At 44.5% G+C, this 19,982-nt stretch overlaps 2 protein-coding genes across 2 annotated transcripts; one reads left to right on the top strand and one right to left on the bottom strand.

Moving 5' to 3' along the window:
• Positions 1–31: 31 nt before the first annotated feature.
• Positions 32–5,248, bottom strand: LOC115309472. Its single transcript, XM_040220167.1, has 4 exons — positions 5,099–5,248; positions 4,622–4,836; positions 1,144–1,223; positions 32–388 (listed from the first exon to the last, which is right to left on the bottom strand). Exons 2-4 carry the CDS (start codon positions 4,803–4,805, stop codon positions 32–34), a joined length of 621 nt encoding a protein of 206 aa, XP_040076101.1. The 5' UTR covers positions 4,806–4,836; positions 5,099–5,248.
• A 733-nt stretch (positions 5,249–5,981) lies between these two features.
• Positions 5,982–15,959, top strand: LOC115332464. The gene is made up of 5 exons (XM_040220168.1): positions 5,982–7,197; positions 7,279–7,536; positions 10,306–10,566; positions 13,823–14,267; positions 15,875–15,959. The coding sequence occupies exons 1-5, from the start codon at positions 5,982–5,984 to the stop codon at positions 15,957–15,959; spliced, it is 2,265 nt and encodes a 754-aa protein (XP_040076102.1).
• The last annotated feature ends 4,023 nt before the right edge of the window (positions 15,960–19,982 follow it).

Genomic DNA, 19,982 nt, shown 5'->3' on the forward strand with positions numbered 1-19,982 from the left:
GTGAAACATGCTACAAGTAAAAGTGATTAGGTTACTTGCCAATGTTATCGAGGACAGCATTTGTCAGGCGACTGTTGGTCCGCCTCAGGTCCTCCACCTCCTCCTGCAGGCGCCGAACCATCGCCTGGGAGAGCTTCAGCTCCGCCTTAGCTTGAGCACAGGCAAGGCACGTGCTGGGCTCCCTTGCCCTGCCTAGCTTTAAGCGTAGAGACCTTATTGTCTCCTCGGCCTCCTTGAGCATCGCCTTGGGGACGACACCAGGGTCCTCGTCGTCGCTCGAGGTCTCCAGCTTTCTTTTGCTTACGAGGCTCGTGAGCTGCCGTTTCTTTGCGGCAGCCCTCTGTTGCTTGAGAGCCTTGGCTGATGGACCTGTTGTTGACGTGGAAGCCTAAAACAAGTGAAACATGTGCAAAGTGGGAACAGAAACAGGTTAGCTAAATATTCTGCAGATATCTGTGCTGATGTATAATTTCCATCAAAGAGAAACATATGCAATGGCGGATATTCCGCACCAAATAAAAAGTAACAATGGTTAGCAATCCACATCTTCAAGGTACAGTGCGAGTAAATATAGATTGATCAAGCAATACTATTTTCAATGCCTAATCTATGTACAGTATAAATTTGTTACAATAGGCCTGGTTATACAACAGACATTCAGATATAACATACTGATTGGTGAAGTTCACTTGGTTTTCCTACTTGCACCACTGATTCAGTTTCTGAAATCTTTTTAATGTCAAAGTCGCTTTGACTGTATGTTGTGTTCAAGACCTCAGAGCTTGTGGAGCCGACGCTCATGCTGCACAATGCAAGGAAGCTGGGTTTGATTTCCATCCTTGCCTGTTTCTATCTGGATATTGTATCGGCATACATTTGCGTGATCATTTGTGTGTGATAGATGTTAAAGAACCCAGCTACAGACAAGCCCATTTGACGCAGACTAGCTTCCCACTGACTAACCCTCATCAATGCAATTGTTATTAACTCGAGTGTCAATATTTGTTTTATCTAAAAGCTAGCAAACAGGAACAAAAATGCAGTCCCCTTCTGGGTTGACCGAACATTTAGGATTTATGTACTGAGGTTACTACTTAGCAAAACTTTAGACCGGTCTCTTAAAAGAAAAACAGTTCTACTTACTTCCAACGGCCCCTCAAAAATCCGTGGAATTACCATCCGCTTCCTCTGGGACATCTCTTCGAGGAGCGCTTTCTTCGATTCTGCCAATACAAAAGGCAAAACAGATAGCAACTGAAGACGCTGACACATATTTTTCCCGAAATGCAAGTGCACATTTTTTGTGCCTGGCTAAATACGTTGGAGAGGTCAGTGCCTGCATGAAGTGAGTGGAAATTTCACTGATACATATCCCACTAAAGTGCAGATGCCCTAGCTCTGACTTTAAAAAAAAATACAGAGGATAGCGTTATATCTGACATAACTCAAAACCTACTTAGGTTCAAACGTGTCTTTTACCCAAAATTTATTTGGGTAAAATGCTGATGGCACGTCCCATCCCTTTTGGCTGCATAGTGCTAAAAGTAGCAAGCTACAAAAAAAAAAAAAAAAAAAATTTTTTTTGATTGAAAGTTCCCAGAATGTTGGACGTCCAGTAGCTCGCCAATACCAGTTCTGTCATTTCTATCGTGAACAAGAACCAGGATTTTAGAAAAAAGTTGAACAGAAGAGCATTCATACTAAAAAGTTTGAGTGCTAACGAGCAACCAAAATGGCCTGGGTAATCATGTTCAACACGCACATGCACACAAAGCCTTCCAAAAGTGGGCATTGAACACGTGTGCAAAAACTATGTCAACAAAATACTAGCGAACGCAATTCAAAACAAAAATTAAACTTATGTCGAACGTAAGTTAGATTTTTAACATGAAATGCTTATAGCTCTCATTATTGCCAAACCTTCTCAAAAACCTCTCACAAAACCTTTTCGAAATTGATTGTGAAACCCTTTCAAAATTTATTCCTAAACTCCTTCGAAACACAATTTATCTCACGACAGGCATCGAACCCGTGTCAGCGGACTGAGAGGCGTGCGCACTACCGAGTGAGCTATGCCACGATTACTTGATGAAGGTTTTCACATTTGGGTTAGCTGTGCATGTCCATCCATGACCTGCGAGTTTCCTGGTGTGCAGAGTTCTTTGCTAGTGTGGAAAGACCTGTACACACAAGGTGATACTGGAGGCCATAGTGCTACGAGGGTGGTACGTACACTCCCTGCTCGTTACAGTGGTACATGTTCGAAGATGCTATGAGCATCGCAATACAGGAGCCTAGAAAAGACGACAATGAATGGGGGCTTGATACATTCCGATGCAATGGCTGGTGCTTAGTGGAAGCTCGCCTGGATTTCTGAGTGCCCTAGTTTTCAATTCCGTGTCAGCTGTGCGCGACCATGACCTGGAGCCAGTGGCGTCACAAGGGGGGGGGGGGAGACCGCCCCGGGTGCGGGGGTGTCGCGGCAGGCCACGAGAGCGGGGGGGGGGGGGGGGGGGGGGGGGAGAGAGGAGGAGGAGGAGGAGGAGGAGGAGGAGGAGGAGGGAGGGAGGGAGTCGCGGCAAGCCACGCGACAGCCGTGGGGGGGGGGGGGGGAATCGCGGCGGGCCATGCGGGGGGGGGGGGGAATCGCGGCGGGCTACTGCCCCAGGTGCCGCTGACCCTCGTAACGCCACTGTCTAGAGCTTGTTGGTGTGTAGGGCTTTTTGCTGATATTTGATATTTTTTCATTTTTTTATTTCACTTTGGGTGGGTAGGGACGTGTAGGGTGTGCAGGTGTTACGGAAAGGCTGTCGCCCATGCAGTAGGTTTAGTTTTGCACACCATAGATTTTGGAGGCCGCAGTGCTGCGAGGTTGGCATGCACGCTCTTTGCTTGTCACTGTGGCTCATGTCCTGTACTCTGTTTTACCCTCAATCAGAGTGCAGCGGATGCTACAAGCAATCCGAGCCAATCCAACGTTGAGAGAGTGTCATATGATCTAGAGCTCTGCATGTCGCTCCAGCCAACCAGTAGGACACGTAAAGGCCCGTTCACACTCTTGCGATCGACATCGACCGAGAGAGACCAGACCGGTTTTTAAGCCTCTTGCGACTTCTTAGGACCAGCTCCGCTCTAGCGCATCCGGTCCTAAGAAGTCTCTCTCGGTCGAACTCGGTTGCAAGAGTGTGAACGGGCCTTAATACTCGCGGTGCTGGACTGGGTCATAGCTTCCGATGCACTGGAACTGAAGGTTAAGTGGATGATAGTCTTCTAAAAACACCCGGAGATGGGGGCCCAAGGAAGAAGACAATGAATGGGGGCTCAATACATTCTGATTCAATGGCTGATACTCGACGGAAGCTTGTCTGGGAACTTGAGCCCCATATTTCCTGACAACACCAGGGACGTGCCTAGGAGGCGGGAGCGCGTGTATGTTTGTGTATGTGTGAAGGGATGCGCATGCTAACACACAGACGGCACTAGCATCTGCAGCCCTGCAAATCATTTCATGCTTACAGCTACTCTCGGTTACGAGATAGACTCTGTAGTTTTTGTTTTGCTACGACTGACGCAACACTAGCCATTGCATAAAAACAAATAAAAGCCTAGATGCAGCCCACCGATGTACAGATCGCCAGCAGGCGGGGCGGGTTCATACAAACTACAGGTTCATCGCGGCCGAGGTACCCGCGAAGTGAAGAGAATTTTCATGGAAAAGGAGCCTTGCAACCGAGCCCCAAGTGGTCGAAATCGACCCTGAGTTCTTCGTGGCCACTCGTTATTTGGCACGTAATTTCTCGAAAATTACTTTTTGTCCTAAAAAAGATGCCATAGTTTATGGCGAGCAGACGCCAATTTTTGCATCTGATTTTAAGCTTATGGCAATCTATAAGTTTATCGAACAATGTTTCATCGACAGATTGTTTCATGAGAAGTTTGTTACATCAACAGCTCAGATTAGCTTTTCGTTTTTTTGTTTTTTTTTGTTGTAATGAGTTAATAATAATAATAATAATTGGGGTTGTGGGGATATTTATACAGCGTGTAGTGTTGGTCAGCCATTAAAGTTGCGACGAGTCACACGCTGTAGATGAGCAATTTAGTCAGTGCAGTACAACCGCTAGCCTGGGATCTTTAACGTGCACCACGCAGTAGTGATACACGACCGCACGCCGGTACGATACTCATCCAGATCGAAACGGGCAGGGGTGGGGCTCGAGCCCAGGATCCCTGGGTTCAGAGGTGCGAGCTTTCGCTCCACGCGCGTCGAGCTGGGTGTGCGCTTCAGCCCACTCGGCCACCGATCCCCCCCCCCCGTATTGAGTTATCTGTCGCAGCGAAGCGGTGTGGACGGGTTGACCCAGTTGGTTGTCCGCATGGATCAACGCGGGTCCCAGTGATCCACGCGCGCCGAAGTTTCCCTATACGCGTGCTATCGACGTAACGAGTTTTTCACGAAATGCGCTGTCAACAAAACTGGCGTCGACGAAACGATACGGATCCGATTTTAGGGTTTCAGTTTCTGAGATTTGTACACCGAGATTACGTGATCCGTACAGTTAAACTAGATAATAATAAAAAAGAAAAAAAAAAAGGTTTTTAAGAGCTGAATACAACTCACCTGCCACGAGTATGACCCTCGCATCGTAGTAGCCTTCCTCGGTCCCGATCTCAGACCTCCAATAGGCCTGCACAAGCTCCGTCGGGATGTCGGTGTTCGATTTCGGGTCATAGTCCTTTACCAAACTAACAGGCATGATCGCCTTCTCGTTGTCGGACGGAAAGCGAACGTAGACATAATACATGTCGCGACGTCGTCAACAAACAAAAGCAAAACTGCAAAAGTAAAAAAAGAAAAAAAAAAATATCGATCAACGCGAGAAACAAGACGAAAACTTAGCGGCGGCGTCGACCAACAAAAACAGAACTGCGCAAACTTAAAGTGATCGAATCACACCGAGAAAACAGTAGACGACGATTCCGCGGCGTCGGCTACCGAAAAACAGAACTGCGGAAAATTAGAAAGATATATTCACGAAAAACATTCGATGAAAGCGAACGGTGGCAAGGCAAAGCGATACAAAGAAACAGGTCTCACGAGGGACATGCGCGAGAACCGAGGGACATGCGCGGGAACCACAGGAGCCGGTTTTCGGGAGAAAGGTCGACTTCCCCTGGTCACAGCAACCGGGTTGACTTTAAACATGGCTACACGAAACCGAAACCATACATTGCAAACATTTTCATCACTTTTATGTCAGTCGCGAAGAGAATTTCCGTACGAGGCAGCTCTGAGACAAGGGAAACAAACAACAAAAAAAAAAAAAGAACAGAACAAAATAGTACTTTTGTTTTTCTTTGTATGGTCGTTCAGTTTAAAGGGATTCTCTCGCGATAGGTTAGGCTAGGTGGCGCAAGTTAAGAAGCTAATACATAAATATACCCGTTGCATTTATTTATCTATTCATTTATGCCGGCGTGCCGGCGTTCTGGCGTTTGCGTTCGCTGTTTCCCGTTTTATTTTGTGGAGATTTTTGATTCCCATTTCTACGTTAATATGATCAGTGGCTACGTGGATTGTGCGTGAACTCAATTCCTGCGACTCCGTCGTCCTTGTGTCTCCTTCGTCTGCCGTCTCGGTAATGCGCGTCTAATTACCTCGGAGCTCGGCTTTGTTCCTCTCGTCGGCACTTATTTTACATTCCGGAGTGCGTATAGCTTTACTCCTTATTTTATGTCTCGTTTTTAGTCTGGTTAATCATACCCCTGTTGATTCTTTGTGGACTGCGTCTCCGACGCCATGAGCTACGCTGGCGTGCGTTTCCTAGCCGTGCTGCTGCCTCGGGTATGTTAATCTACTTTGTGTTTCTTTCATTTTGGCTCCTTTTCGTTCGTTTTGTATCCGATAGTTCCACCTGAGAGAATTTCTGTACTGAGTGCTGTGTGCAGTTTGAGTTTTCATGACTTTTTGAGCTACTACCATGGACTCGACCCGACGTCGACGACTCCTGTACATGGAGAAGGGAGCACCCTTCAAGCTACCGAGGACCACGTTATTCCGTACCAAGAAGGAGGCTGCGGCAAAGAGCAGCCATGACCCCACAGCTGCCAACTCCCACGACGTCCCCAGTGATGGCGAAGAGCTTGACTCTGATTTCGATGTGCCAGCGACTGTGGCTGCAGAAGAGCCTGTCTCTCCCGAGAGTGAAGAAGAGGAAACAGTTGAGTCAAGGACAGAAACTCCTCCCATTTCTGAGGAGACCACGGAACGACCACCGCTGGTGGACGAGGGGGATCTCATAGCAGCAAGCCTACGGGCTTTCGGGGCGGAAACGCTGCCCCATTCCACAACCACAAAAGCCGCTGCAGTTGCCATGATAATGGCGTTTGTGGCTAGCGAAGGGTTGACCTGGAAGGGCCTCGATAACCTCCTTGTAATGATCAACTTCTTCTTTGCACCGGAGCCAGCCGTCCTGCCCCCCAGCAAGTACCTCTTTCGGAAGCTCTGGGGATCCGAGACAGAGTCGGCAGTTGTGCGGCACTATTACTGTCGTGCATGCAATGACCTTTTGGACATTGCAGAGGAAGCTGGCATCTGTCCAACATGCGAGAAGACCACCAGTCTGAATGATGCAAAAAAAGACGGTGCCTTCTTTGTTGTCCTTGACATCCACAAACAGCTGAACCATGTCGTACAGAGAAGCAAGCCAGCTCTCCACACAAAGCTAACCCAGGTAGCCAGGGACCCGGGGACAGCCAGCACCATCACGGACATTACCGATGGCCAGGCGTATGCCAAACTCAAGGCGTCTGGGACTGTACAAGGTAGCGACCTCACGTTGACAGTAAGCACCGATGGGAGTCCGGTCTTCACATCTTCTGGAGCATCTGTGTGGCCTATCCAATTCACGGTCAACGAGTTGCCAGTGCCTGAACGGTTCCGGCTCTCCACCCTAGCTGGGCTTTGGTTCGGGAAAGGGCACCCGAATATGACCTTGTTTCTCGGGAAGTTCGTCGAAGGAGTGAACGCCATGGAACCAGTCCTCTGGCAGCACCAAGCGACTCGGCACTCATCGAAAGCATTCGTCCTGTGCTTCTGCTTAGACGCCCCTGCACGCTCCTCCGTTCAGAACATTGTGCTCTTCAACGGGTATTTCGGATGTCCGTGGTGCCACATCAAAGGAGATTATGTCGACGGTAAGTGCCTATTTGTGATAATTAAAGCAGATGTGTTGAAGCTTTTATGACTATTTCAATAATTTCAACATAACTTTCCAGGAAGCCTCAGGTTCCTTTCATTCGAGGATGTGCCCGGGAGGACATCAGAAGGTGTCCGACGTGACATGGACCTGGCACTGGAGACCTCGATGACAATCAACGGCTACAAGGGTCCCTCACCCGCCGTGAACCTCCCACACTTTGACTTGGTGTGGGGCTTCACGGTGGAGTATATGCATGGCGTGCTGCTGGGCGTCACTCGCCAGATCACAGAGCTGCTGTTGTCCTCCACTAACTCCAACGAGCGCTTCTACATAGGTAAGTTTGAAGGCATCATTAAAATTCTGCATTTTTGGAGAAATTCGATAAAATCTGAAAAGCACTCGCCGGAAAAAATATGCCGATTCGGATTTATCCGAAAGACTCAGAATTTGTGGATTGCGAGCTGCTTCTCAGCTCTTCCAACCTCTATATTTGCAGAACCCTAAGCATAATTGAAGTGTTAATACATTTTTTGAGTGATGAAATTGTCAAGAATATTGTAATGCTAAAATTAATTTGAGCATACATTGGTGCTTTATTTGAAGACTTTCCGCTAACTTCAAGGTGTTTGCCCCTATTTGTTTGAGAGAAACAGTACCTAAAATGTCTGGGCCCTCTTTCCGTGGGAAAGTAGGCTAATCCATAAAATTTGTGAGCCACGTCGTAGAAATGGGAGATTATCCAAACTAGTGACAGACAAGAGACTCAGTGCCACCCATTGTGGAGAGAACCCTGACCATGTCTCGCTTTTCATCCATGCGCCCCCTCATGGTGTCGGTGTACATGATGAACTGCTTCGTCAGGAGATGAATCATTTGCATATGGGAAGTTCTTGGTGAGATGGTCTAGTACCATGCTGTGCCATGGATCTGCGACGTGCGTTGAGTTGGCAATGATGCTGTCACATTGCACCACTCCACGTTGAGGCACTCGTCTGATAGACACAAATCATAGCATCCCTGCGTCACATGGAGGCACTCTATGATGCTGCTGCGGTGCCTAGGACTTACCTCCAACCGGAGTGTTCACTGTGTTCTCATTTTGAATCCATTGTTTCTCACCTGATTAAATCAGGGAAGTGAAATGCTGTCAAACGTCACGTTCACAGTGGTAGTAGTATAGCAACAAAGATGTATATGACAGATGCTGGATTTGTTGTGTCTAGCTTCTTAGCACAACAATCGACAGTAACTGGACAGATACAAGTTGTGATATATGACAGAGGCATGGTGCTCGTCTGTGTCAGCGCTTCCTTTTGGAAGGGACTGCCAGGATCGCGACACCCAATAGCATGACAGCCCGGCTCCTCAATGAAATATTTCGTCATCAGTTCGGGCACACTTTCAGCACCTGGGAGCTAGAGGATGGTAAACACATCTGTCGGTGATAGAGCACTCTATACATAGGTCCCTTTGGTAGCAGAGTAGCATAATCTAGAATGCCATCTCTCGGCGGTGAATGCCCACGGTTCCGACGGTGTCAGACTACCCCTAAAAATGCACTTAGAAATAGATTTTTTTTTTTTTTTAGCTTTCTGGGCAGTTTTTAGAATAAATGATGGCTGTATCATTATCTGCATGTATTAAAAAAAAACATATTTAGTAGTTTTGAACCTTGAAGGAAGCACAGAAACCTTTTCTTTTTAATTAAAAATGACCTGATCAGCGTCATTCGAGCAGACGACAACACATCTCAACGATCTCTTGGTTACTCACGGTCGCCGAGGAAGCGCGGGGAAACTTCGTTCATGTGATCAGCGTTTCGCAATCTGCAAGGCTATTCTTCGTTGCGGAAGCAATTGGGTGCAGGGCGTCTGCTATAAAACGAAAGTTGCCTTCTAAAATTTCGTTATGCATTCTGTAACCTGGAAACTTTTATGGAAGTATTAGTGTCTTATATGTTTCACGACAGAATAGTTTTGAAAAGTGAGCATGGCTCGTGTTTTCGCAGAAAACATTTTTTCTGCGAAAAAATGTTTTTTGCGAAAAAAACAGTAGATACAAGATGTTGATCATTGTTAGCAGTGACCATCACCAACTTGTTATCCCTAATTCACTTGGTCCGATTCTGCTTGCGATTTTCAGTATCGACGTCGACCATCTCAGCTACGGTTCACATTTTTGCATTCCGAGCAGCGTCGCGACTGAAAATTGCGAGCGAAATCGCATCATGCGAATTGGGCTTTAGCGTGCATACCGCGGCGTCCATGCGAAATGAATCGCCACATGTCGCATCATTCATGCGAGGTTTTGTGGTGTAACGAGCCTCGGTAATTTCGCTGACGCCGCTCAAGTAGTCGGACATCGCCAGGAAGACGTGGAATCAACAATTCGAACGCAAAAAAGGGCAGGGGTACTCGCACCGACGCCGACACCATTGCATTCCAATGGTTTGTTGATGGGCGACGGCGAGCTTCTTGACCACACACCCATCGCGCATGCGCGGCGCCGGTAGCGTCTCCTAGAAGCGCTCCGGTTTGTTTGTAAACATGAGTTGGTGTATAGAGACGTCACAAACCTCCCAATGCTCAAATTTAAGAGGTTTGGTAAAAACCTCTTTGAGGCTTCAATTTACGAAGTTTGCAACTTTCTTATTCCACTAAGGTTTGAATTTCAAGTTCGAAGTCCTTGAGATGTCTGAAAGTTTGAGTTGAACAGCCTTGAATTTCTTTAAGATTCTAGTTATAGAAATTATTTGGATTCTAATGGAAGTCTGAGTTTCACAGTTTTATATTCACATAGTTTTATATGCAGTTCTATTTTGAAATAGTTTGCTGCGTCCCTATCACTCATATCACACAACAGCATTTTCACTCATTTTGACGTTGAGAAATAAGAAATGTCAAATAGTATTAAAGAGCTGGAGAGCCATTGCTGCTCTGTACGTATAAGCAAATTGCTTATGCCTTGCCCTTTTTACGAGTGTCTGCTTTGGGCCTCGGCTTGGATCATCTCCCTTTTTTTTTATCTTAGTCTCCTTTATTTCTTGAGGATTGGGGATTCTGAAACCTTTTCCTCTTTTTTATCTACAACAATTCTATCGTAGGCAGCCCCAGTTCAGTCGCAGCACTGGACAGGCGTCTACTTCTGATCAAGCCTCCCCACTGCTTCACAAGGCTGCCAAGGTCGCTGGGAACTCGTGTCAACTGGAAGGCGTCCGAGTGGAGGCACTGGCTCCTCTTCTACTGCCTCCCCTGCACACAGGGGATCCTCCCGTTGCGGTACTGGAGCCACCTTGCCAAGCTTGTTGAGGCCATCCACCTACTCCTGAGGGAGGAGCTGACTCCGTCTTCTATCGACCAAGCTGGTGAGAGCATGTAATTCGGCGTTGGAGGGTCAATAGTTTATAGGCTTCCGTGTTTTCAGTATGTACTGATAAACCACAAAAAGTAACTCCTGAAACGGTTTTCTAGAAATCGGTAACAACTGAAAACCTTGAATTCAATTCTTGCCTTGAATAAGAAAAACCTTAGTGTAATGTCAAGGAGCCTTCATCAACAGCTTTATTTGTGTTGACCCCAAACACTGCAAGGCTTCTGCTTTTTTCAGAAATTCCTTCTATGTGTGCTATTTACCAAAGACTGCTCATATAGCAATACATTTTCTGGAAACGCCTGAAATATGCTTCTTTTCTTGTGACTTGAGCCCCATTAAACTTTGATTTCTGCTGGACCTCTAAATAGATTTCAAGCGCAATAAATACAAAAAGGAATTTGAACACAAAACTAGCCTTTTTTGTGTGCATACTGCTCTATGTGTGCAGAACAGTAGAAATTCAAGTATACAACAGTCAAAACCGCAAATGGCGAAATGGACTTCCAATCTTTAAGGATGTTGCGAAACATATGGTGCGATGTACCATGGCTGCCTTAGTATGTACGGCCAATAGTGACTATAGCAAAATCCAAGCATGTGGGCCTAATCCAGTTTCTCTCTTCTGTCGGCCGGTGTTCGAGACTACAACTTATAGCTAGAATTGCAGCAGATCAGTTCACAGAGTTTGCAGTAGCAGTCGTGTAAACGGCAAGTGTGAAATTGAGCAGCAGTAGTCTTAAAGGGCCACTCAAGCAGTATTTATGCGCCTGATTTTTTTGTGTCCCATGCCTTTTTAGTGCTTCAGGAAATTTGGGGGACCAAGACAACACTACAAAATAATAGTGAATCATATTTTATTTGACAAGGTGTGGAACAGTGTGATGTACGGTGGTGCTGCATGGTGCGAAACGCGCGTAGCAGATGACGTTTACGGACCTGGCTTTCTGATTGGCCAGATCCATGAAACATTTTGTCTTTGAACACGTAATAATTACTTACTGACGTTACTTCTTGCGAGCATTGGGAGCAGTAAACTAAGAAATAGAGTTTGAAAACAGTGGAAACTACTAGAAGTACACCGATTTGATGCGGCCCCCTGAGAAGCGGCTCCATGGTCCTCCATTGGAGTGTCCTGATACTCCATGGAGAGTCCTTTTTCTTGGATGACCTTGTAATTTTAATTTGCTCCTAACCTTCGAAATGATGAAAATTTTGTAAACAAATAATTGTTTCTTCATTCTACTACATTGTTTGAGATCAGCCTCGCTGCAAGTTTCAGACCAGTCAAAAAATCGTTGGAGCGGCTCAATAAAGGGGCTCTAAAGAGGTTTTTCAAGCCTCGTGTTTTTTTGTTATAAAATGTAGTAGTTGCCATTCACGTTCAGTTTTATTATCTAAAGTTACTCTATGTTTGAGATGATAAAACCACATGTTAAGCTTGTGACTATGGAAAATACCCGGAAACTAGGTATGGTTTTTCTAGTTTTCTGTGGCAATGATACATGCGCTCGTCTGCTTCTCGGAACATTTGCAAGTGACGCTTTTGGAACACGCTTTCCTTCTCATGTCTCTAGGTTCCGTTACAGATTTCTTATCTGTGGAATGCGGTTACGTTTTGTTATATTTTAACTCCAACAATAAGAGAATGTGCAGCTTGAAAAAAGAAAAACAGCTTGTGTGCAGTTCAATCTGCACGCATGCCTTGCTCGGATGAATTCTCCAGAAGCCATCACTCGCAAGTGGCGGGCAAGTGCGTTTGTTGTTCGGCTTTGTTTGGATGCATCGGCTGCAAGCTAGTGTTCTGCGAAAATTTGCAGAAAAGGGGCATACAGCAAACTTTTGATCACATTTTTTTTATAGGGAAATAGGTCATGCACAGTTCTGATATTGTTTAATTCTTAGGATGCTTGCTCACATAGAATTAATTAGCTGTCCCCATGGATACATGATCTCAAAAATCTCGTTAGTGTCCCTTTAAAGGGGTAGGGAAACGAAATTTCAGCGCTCATTTTCTAGATTTAATGTGTTGCATGCTGCACCTAACCTCAAAAACACCAGTCTTCCGTCGAAAAGCACAAGAAAACTAATTTTAAAGCTAAATAAACAATCTTCAGTGTGCACCTGGTGGATGCATGCGGAGCCTATTTGGGAGGTAGTCTAGCAACGTTGTGGAATCTGCTACGTAGTCGTGACGTAGCAGATTCCTTCGGAGCAGCTCCGCTCTTTGGCATTTCAATGTTTTCCTTCTTAGCTTTCCTCCTGACCTCACAAATCGTGCATTGTACCAAACGGTCCAAGAAGACAAAAAGGAAGGACTCCCCTCTTTTTCGGACCCTCGTTCGTGCAAACGAAAACAGCCATTCTCCCCCTAGAAGATTAGCCCGTCGCTCAAAACTCGAAAAAAAGTTGCTTTCCCCACCCCGTTCAGCCCCAAGCTGACAGTGTTGTGGAAGCTACATGCTCCTTGGGCCAGCCACACGCTCCTCATTCCACGAACACTTCAAACGGCTCGGTTATAACGCGCTGACGCTATTGACACCACCACAACGCTGACAACGCCACCAAGGGCAAAGCTCATAATCACGCCAGCCTTGCTACGTCACGAACGCGGGGAATCTTTTCGTTCTGTTTTTGCTTGTGCCGGATATCCCATGACGCATCGCGCTCTCTGTTCGCTTCTCTTCGAGCGCTTGCTCGAGTGCACCGTTTGGAACGAAAAATAGAGCCAATCGTTCAAAATACAAACGTGCGGTTATCATTTACGGTTCTTATCCGTCATGCTTGACTCATTTCTGAACGAAATCTGAATATTTCAATTTTTGTTTCCGTACCCCTTTAAAATCTATGTATATATTCTTGTCTTCATTTCAATAACTGAAGTAAATCAAATTTAGGTTTGTAATGGCTTATTCCTTTAATGTGATGTATCATCATACCATTTAAGCTCCAGTATATTTTATTTGATTAAGTTACATATGTCATATGAAAAAGCACCATTCTTCTCTGCAACCCAATGTTGTAAGAGCTATTTTGAACAGCATATGAGTTCTACATTAGTCACGCTTAATTTTTTTGAGGTGACAAGTGTTGTTTATGCTATGCTAGTCTCGATGAATGTGAATGTTATCAGTAAATCTAGATTGGTTGTTTGGGAGCACATTCTTTTATGCATGAATGCTGCTGTTTGCTGCAGAGCAAGAGTAATGCGAGGCCGCTATTGACTATTGCTTATTGCTTTTCGTTTCAAGAGACCCTCCTGTTGGCCTTCGTAGCCAGCACCAGGATCCTCTACAAGGACCTGGCGATGACCTTCAACGTCCACCAGCTCCTCCACCTTGCAGAGGCGGCGCGGCAGATGGGACCACTCTGGGGCCACTCTGCATTTGTTTTCGAGAGTGGAAATGGGCATTTGGTCAAACTGGTAACTGGGGCAAATGCAGTGCCAAGCCAGATTGTGGAGAGAGTCGTGATGGAACAGCACCTAGAGTGCCTTCTGACCTCGCCACTCTTGTCAGACAGCTGTAAAGAGATGTGCAACAGAATGCTGGGGTACCCTAAGCTCCTGAACTTTATGTCTGTTGGTGAAGTTGGTCTGCTTGGCTGCCCGCACAAGCTCGTCCTCTCTGAGCAGCTCAAGTCAGCCCTTTCGGAGTATGTTGATGAGTGCCCTGACCTTGCTGCAGAGTACACGAGGTTTGTCTACAAAGGACAAATCTTTCGCAGCAGGTCACACAAAAAACCTTTCAAGTCTGACTCCTCAGTGGTACAGACACATGACCTGGAGTATTTCGTAATCCAGAAGATCCTGTGTTTAAGGTCACAAGTGCTCCTTGTTTGTGACGAAATTGTCACAACAGCAAGCAGTGTCCTTCCCACACATATTAAGGAGTGCTTCATTTCCATGGCCAGGACCAGACATGTTGTCAAGCCGCATGCAATCAAGGCGTCTTGCCTTTTCTTTCAATTTCAGAGCCCCGCTATCTCCTACGTTTGTGACTTGGCGAACAGTGTTGAGCGTGACTAGGCTGTCTTACTCTCCACATTAGTAAACACAAAAGAAGCGTCTATGATGGTGACAACAAGCCATTCTGTTTCGCACCGCGTCCTCTACTCTGCTCAGGAGCACATGAAAGAGAGTGTTCCTGGTTAAGCTTGTAGATATATGTTGTAATTTGCTTCCTGCTAGTTTTTTTTTTTCTTTTTTTTTTCTCTTAGGGAGGGCATGTTGTTGGCATTGTGCACTAGAAAAAGAAATGGCCTCACCATCAGCAAAGCACACAATGAGGTTCCCCAACTCAAGAGATAAAGTGAAATGAAGTGTATATTTCTCGTGGACCCTGACATCTCAAAAGCTAAGGCATTGGATTCACAAGTTGAGGGATACAGATTGAAATTCAAGTGCGGCCGGCGTCTTTTATGCTGTTAGAATTTTGGTGTTTCACATTTGCAATCAAGGACGTGCTACAGGAAGTGCTTGAGGCTGTCCCTATAACGTATTCTGTGTTCATAAAGAACATGAACGTACAAGAGCAGCTGTTACAAGCATCTGTGCAGGTGTCCGCTTGTTCTATTACAGTTGATGGGAAGACTTCCAATATGAAGTTTGTCTATAGAGCTGAAAAATGTATCTTTTTGTGAACTTTTATAACAATCATTATTAAGTCATTCAGAAAGTGAGGGGATTTGAATCCAGCACGAACAGTGGTGGCTGCTAAGATTATTCCTTTTTTCACTGGTTTTACGACTGTGTCGTATTTTTAAGCATCAAAGCCGTTTGTCACAAGATTATTTAAATTGTATCTTGTTCATTAGTATGGACAAAGCTCTAAATGCAGCTATCCAGACATCCAAACTATGGCATGCCACTACTGAAGCGGGCTCAAATGTGAAGAGAGCTTGGGAAGACATTGTGCATGCAAACAAGCTGCACGGCAGCAATTAAAAAAAAAATGGTGGGTGCGACTCTTTGGGACGATTTATATGGACAACTTTTTCTGATGTCGTGGCAAACTGTCGGAATGATAATTTGAAAGCTAGGTGATTCAAGATGCATGCATGATCTGGCAGATGCACGCCTGCTAAGGTGCTGGAAAGTTTCTACTGCGACAACTCATTTCTCTACCAAACTGTGTGGTGTTATGACAAGAAGATTCTGGAAAAGAAAATCCTTCCTAGCTATAACAGTCAATTTCTAGTAGCCAGCCATTAGAGTTACTAATTTGTTCCTTCAGCCATGAGAACCATTACTACAGATGTGTAGCCTGAAAAACTAATTTACCTGAAAGTTTCCATAGTTTCAGGTGCACTAATTGCATGCAGCTGGCACTGGTCAATCAGATGCATCTGATACTTATGCACAATATGATTGAGGTCCTTCATTTTTAGGGGGGGTAAAAATTGGGCACTATATTCCAACCTGATAATTGGGGAAAAATCAGACTTTTCTAGAAACCTTTCCGGTTATTTCAGATTTTATCTTTAGAAAAGATATCTGAACATCTCTTCAGTACAGAGCAAAACAGTTCAGAACCTCCCATGTCTGAAATGCTTTACTTGCACTAATCATAGGTAGTTCAACGAAGTGTGAATAATAGGCAGAAACAATGCGCGAGCTCACGTGATATTTTGAATCTCTCAAAAATTCTTAACATATATGTATGCTGTCATGCATTTGAGGCATGTCCATGTTCACATATCCTGTTTTTGGACCTTATAACTGGATGTCTTCTTGACGTAGCATGGCTTCCATTTCTAATATACACCATCGTCGACGCAATTGTTTTAGATTTCGTAGCGCGCAATAGTATTGTGCCAACAGACCATTAAGTCAGTTCCTTTTTTTTTTCTTGATTTTGCTTTTAGCAGATACCATCTATAGTGGAGACACTTCTGGAACTGGTCCTAGAATGTCTCCTAATTTTCATACTTCTAGCTGGTTTTTACCTTTAAAGAAAGTGGGTTTTCGGGGAGAAATCCGATTTAACGAGATTTTCATTAAACTCGTTTGGGGCACAAAAAACGGGAAAGAAAGGGTTTTAACTGAAAATGAAGAACCCTAGGTATGATGCATGTTCACTTGTTTCATGAATGGAATTCACCTGCCCTACTTTCAGAGCTGAGCTGAACTGAATTTAGTTTTTGTAACAAAATAGATTCCTGAGACAGTTGACAAAAACCTTGGGGTTTTGTCATCCGTAATTGAAATTAATTTTATCTAGGTGTAGTTAAACCGGTCGACTATATGATGAGTTTGAATAATCTAGCTTAAGCCCGTTGGCAATTAATGAACTTTTACCATTTCAGCAAAGATGCATTGATTCTATGAAGCATATTTGGAATAAATATGTTGATTTAGAGAAGTTACTAAACCTTGAAAGATTTTTGTTTGATTGCTAATACTTTACAAATGACCTGCTGATGAAGTGTGAGTGTGATAAATCTACCAGTTACACTTGTACATGTATGGGAAAAAGAAGCTCATTGGTGCTAGGTGCAATAATCTAAAAATGTGTTTGTATATACTTTTTGAATGTACATGTATGGGAAAAAGAAGCTCATTGGTGCTAGGTGCAATAATCTAAAAATGTGTTTGTATATACTTTTTGAATGTTCTACATATGTTCCTTAATAAATATATTTTGTGATGGAAAGAAACAGCATGTGGAATCATTTGTTATGCATTTATTTAGTTAGCAAGCTGCATTCAATGCGCTAAACTTTACTTTTGCTCTGGATGAGTGTTGCACCATAATCATATTTGGCAAAGTCCGGTGTCTGCAAACCGGAATTTTCCGTTCTCGACTATTCCCGCTTTGCCATTTCACGGGACCTGCCTAAGTCCGGTGTCTGCAAACCGGAATTTTCCATTTTGTATTATTTCCGCTTTGCCTTTTCACGGAACATGCCAAAGTCCGGTGTCTGGAAACCGGAATTTTCCATTTTGTATTATTTCCGCTTTGCCTTTTCAATGGATGTGGCAAAGTCCGGTGTCTGCAAACCGGAAGTTTCCGCTCTAGACTATTTCCGCTTTGCCTTTTCACCGGACTTTGCCAAGTCCGGTGTCTACAAACCGGAATTTTCTACTACGAACTATTTCCGCTTTGCTTTTTCACCGGATTTCCTATTTCCGCTTTGTTTTCAAACCGGCTTTTTTGCTAGGGACTTCACGGCTGCAGAGCCTCCATGCCCACTGGCGCGCTGTCGCAAGGGGAGCTCCATTATAGCTGCCGCTGTCGATGTCCCTGCTGATGACGTGGTGTGAACGAGGTTCTCAATGAACTTGATACCAAGACAGGACGGTGCTGTCGACCAGTGATTGGCAGGTTGAAGATTGTCGTCCGGATGCCGGAAGAAAACCGCGCCTTCATCGTGACTCCAGTTAGTTGGGGACCCACGCGCCGACACGCTCAGGAACTGCGGGAGGACGAAAAACATAAGCAACTTCATGGCTGCAGAGCCTCCATGCCCACTGGCGCGCTGTCGCAAGGGGAGCTCCATTATAGCTGCCGCTGTCGATGTCCCTGCTGATGACGTGGTGTGAACGAGGTTCTCAATGAACTTGATACCAAGACAGGACGGTGCTGTCGACCAGTGATTGGCAGGTTGAAGATTGTCGTCCGGATGCCGGAAGAAAACCGCGCCGTCATCGTGACTCCAGTTAGTTGGGGACCCACGCGCCGACACGCTCAGGAACTGCGGGAGGACGAAAAACATAAGCAACTTCATGTCTGCAGAGCCTCCATGCCCAGTTTTAATAATAAAAATAATTCTAATAGTATTAACAGTACCTTTATTTGTTTAAAAAAAAGCAATGCTGAAAAAGTGACACGGGAAAAAAGCTGTGAAACAGCTTGACGAGACGCGAGCCAGCTAAACCAGCACTGTAGGCACCTTTTCAATGCGTTTTTTCTCTCTGAGCAGAATTCGCAAGAAACAAGCAGAATAAAGTGCAATGACATGTTTACGTTCCAGTGCCTTGACTAAATGGGAAAATTCTAAGGACTGCCTCATGAAGCATTTGATCAAATCTTATGTCAACAATAAAAGTGCTAGTGGCTGTTTTTATGTTTATTTTTACAATGGCCAATGTTTTCTTTTAACTCCCGCAAAATCTGAAGAGTCACGAAGGCGAAGATTGTATTTTATGCACCACGTGCTTTCATCTAAATGTGCAGTCAGCGAAAAGTAAGGCTGTTGACCTTGAGGAGCTTTTCAATCAATTTGATTTTTTATTCCAAGTTACAATGATAACAGACTCGCGACGTAAGGATTAAGCTGATGTCTTCAGGTGGCCTCTGCGTCGCTCTTTTTACACGAATCGTACTGCTATACGTGGTGGCGGTTTGTATGTTCTGGGAAAAGATTCCATTTGTTAACATGCCGATGATTTTAAGTGTTTTAATTCTGATTACGAATTGTTATGTATGCACAGCAATCAGAACATTTTTAAATAAAACTTAAGCGCGCAAGTGAGCTCCTGTGTAAGGAAAAGTTTCGTCTTCATGTACACACCATCAAACGAAAACATAAAATATGTATTTAATTGTTGATTATTTTGGTGCTTGTTATAGGAAAGAATGCAAGTTTGTTTGCGTTTGATCATTTAACGTTTATCTGTATGTACACACCACTGCTAAAGGAACGTTTTACTTGATAAGCAGTGAAAATGGTTGTACAAATGTCATCACTGAACCCAGGCGCGTTACCTGCCGTTAAAAAACCGTGATTGATTTGTTTATACCAGATTACCCGACTGACTGCAATAATTTGTTGTCATCGGATATGACTTTATTGACCACCTCCCAATATTTATAACCGCAAAAGGTATATCGACTTACTGGAGGTACTTTAGCAAATGCCTTTAATGAACATTTTGTCAGTAATGCGGGTAATGTTAACATCCGACATATTTTAGCTTTTAGTTATAAAATAGGCAATGATTTAATATTGTAGAGTCAATGGTCAACCCAGAGGTAAGTTAAGTACTTTTACAACTAGAAAATAGTGCAAGCTGTGACGCGAACAATATTCAGGTAAGACAGGTAATGCTTGCTTTTTCACGTAATATCACCGGCGCTATTCCGTATCTTTCACATTTCTTTAGTTTCAAGCGTATTTTTGAAACGAATGCAGTTACGTAAGGTTGTAAATTAGCATAAAGGGAGATAGTGTAGATAGAATGGGGAACTACCGAGCTATTTTAATATTACCAGTTTTTTAAAGCTCTTGACTTTACTAGGTCTCCGAACAAGGATAACTGGATTATTACTCTAGTGTTAGGATTCATGCAAGAGACGTCCACCGAGTCCGCCTTATTAAACATAAAATAGTGTATTATTTGAAACTTCGAAGGAAAGAAACAACTTGTTCGTTGTGTGTTTATTGACTTTTCAAAGGCGCTTGATTGCC

Source organism: Ixodes scapularis, unplaced genomic scaffold (genome assembly GCF_016920785.2).
Source record: "Ixodes scapularis isolate PalLabHiFi unplaced genomic scaffold, ASM1692078v2 PGA_scaffold3__209_contigs__length_174095766, whole genome shotgun sequence".
In the NCBI taxonomy this organism is placed as follows: Eukaryota; Metazoa; Arthropoda; class Arachnida; order Ixodida; family Ixodidae; genus Ixodes; species Ixodes scapularis.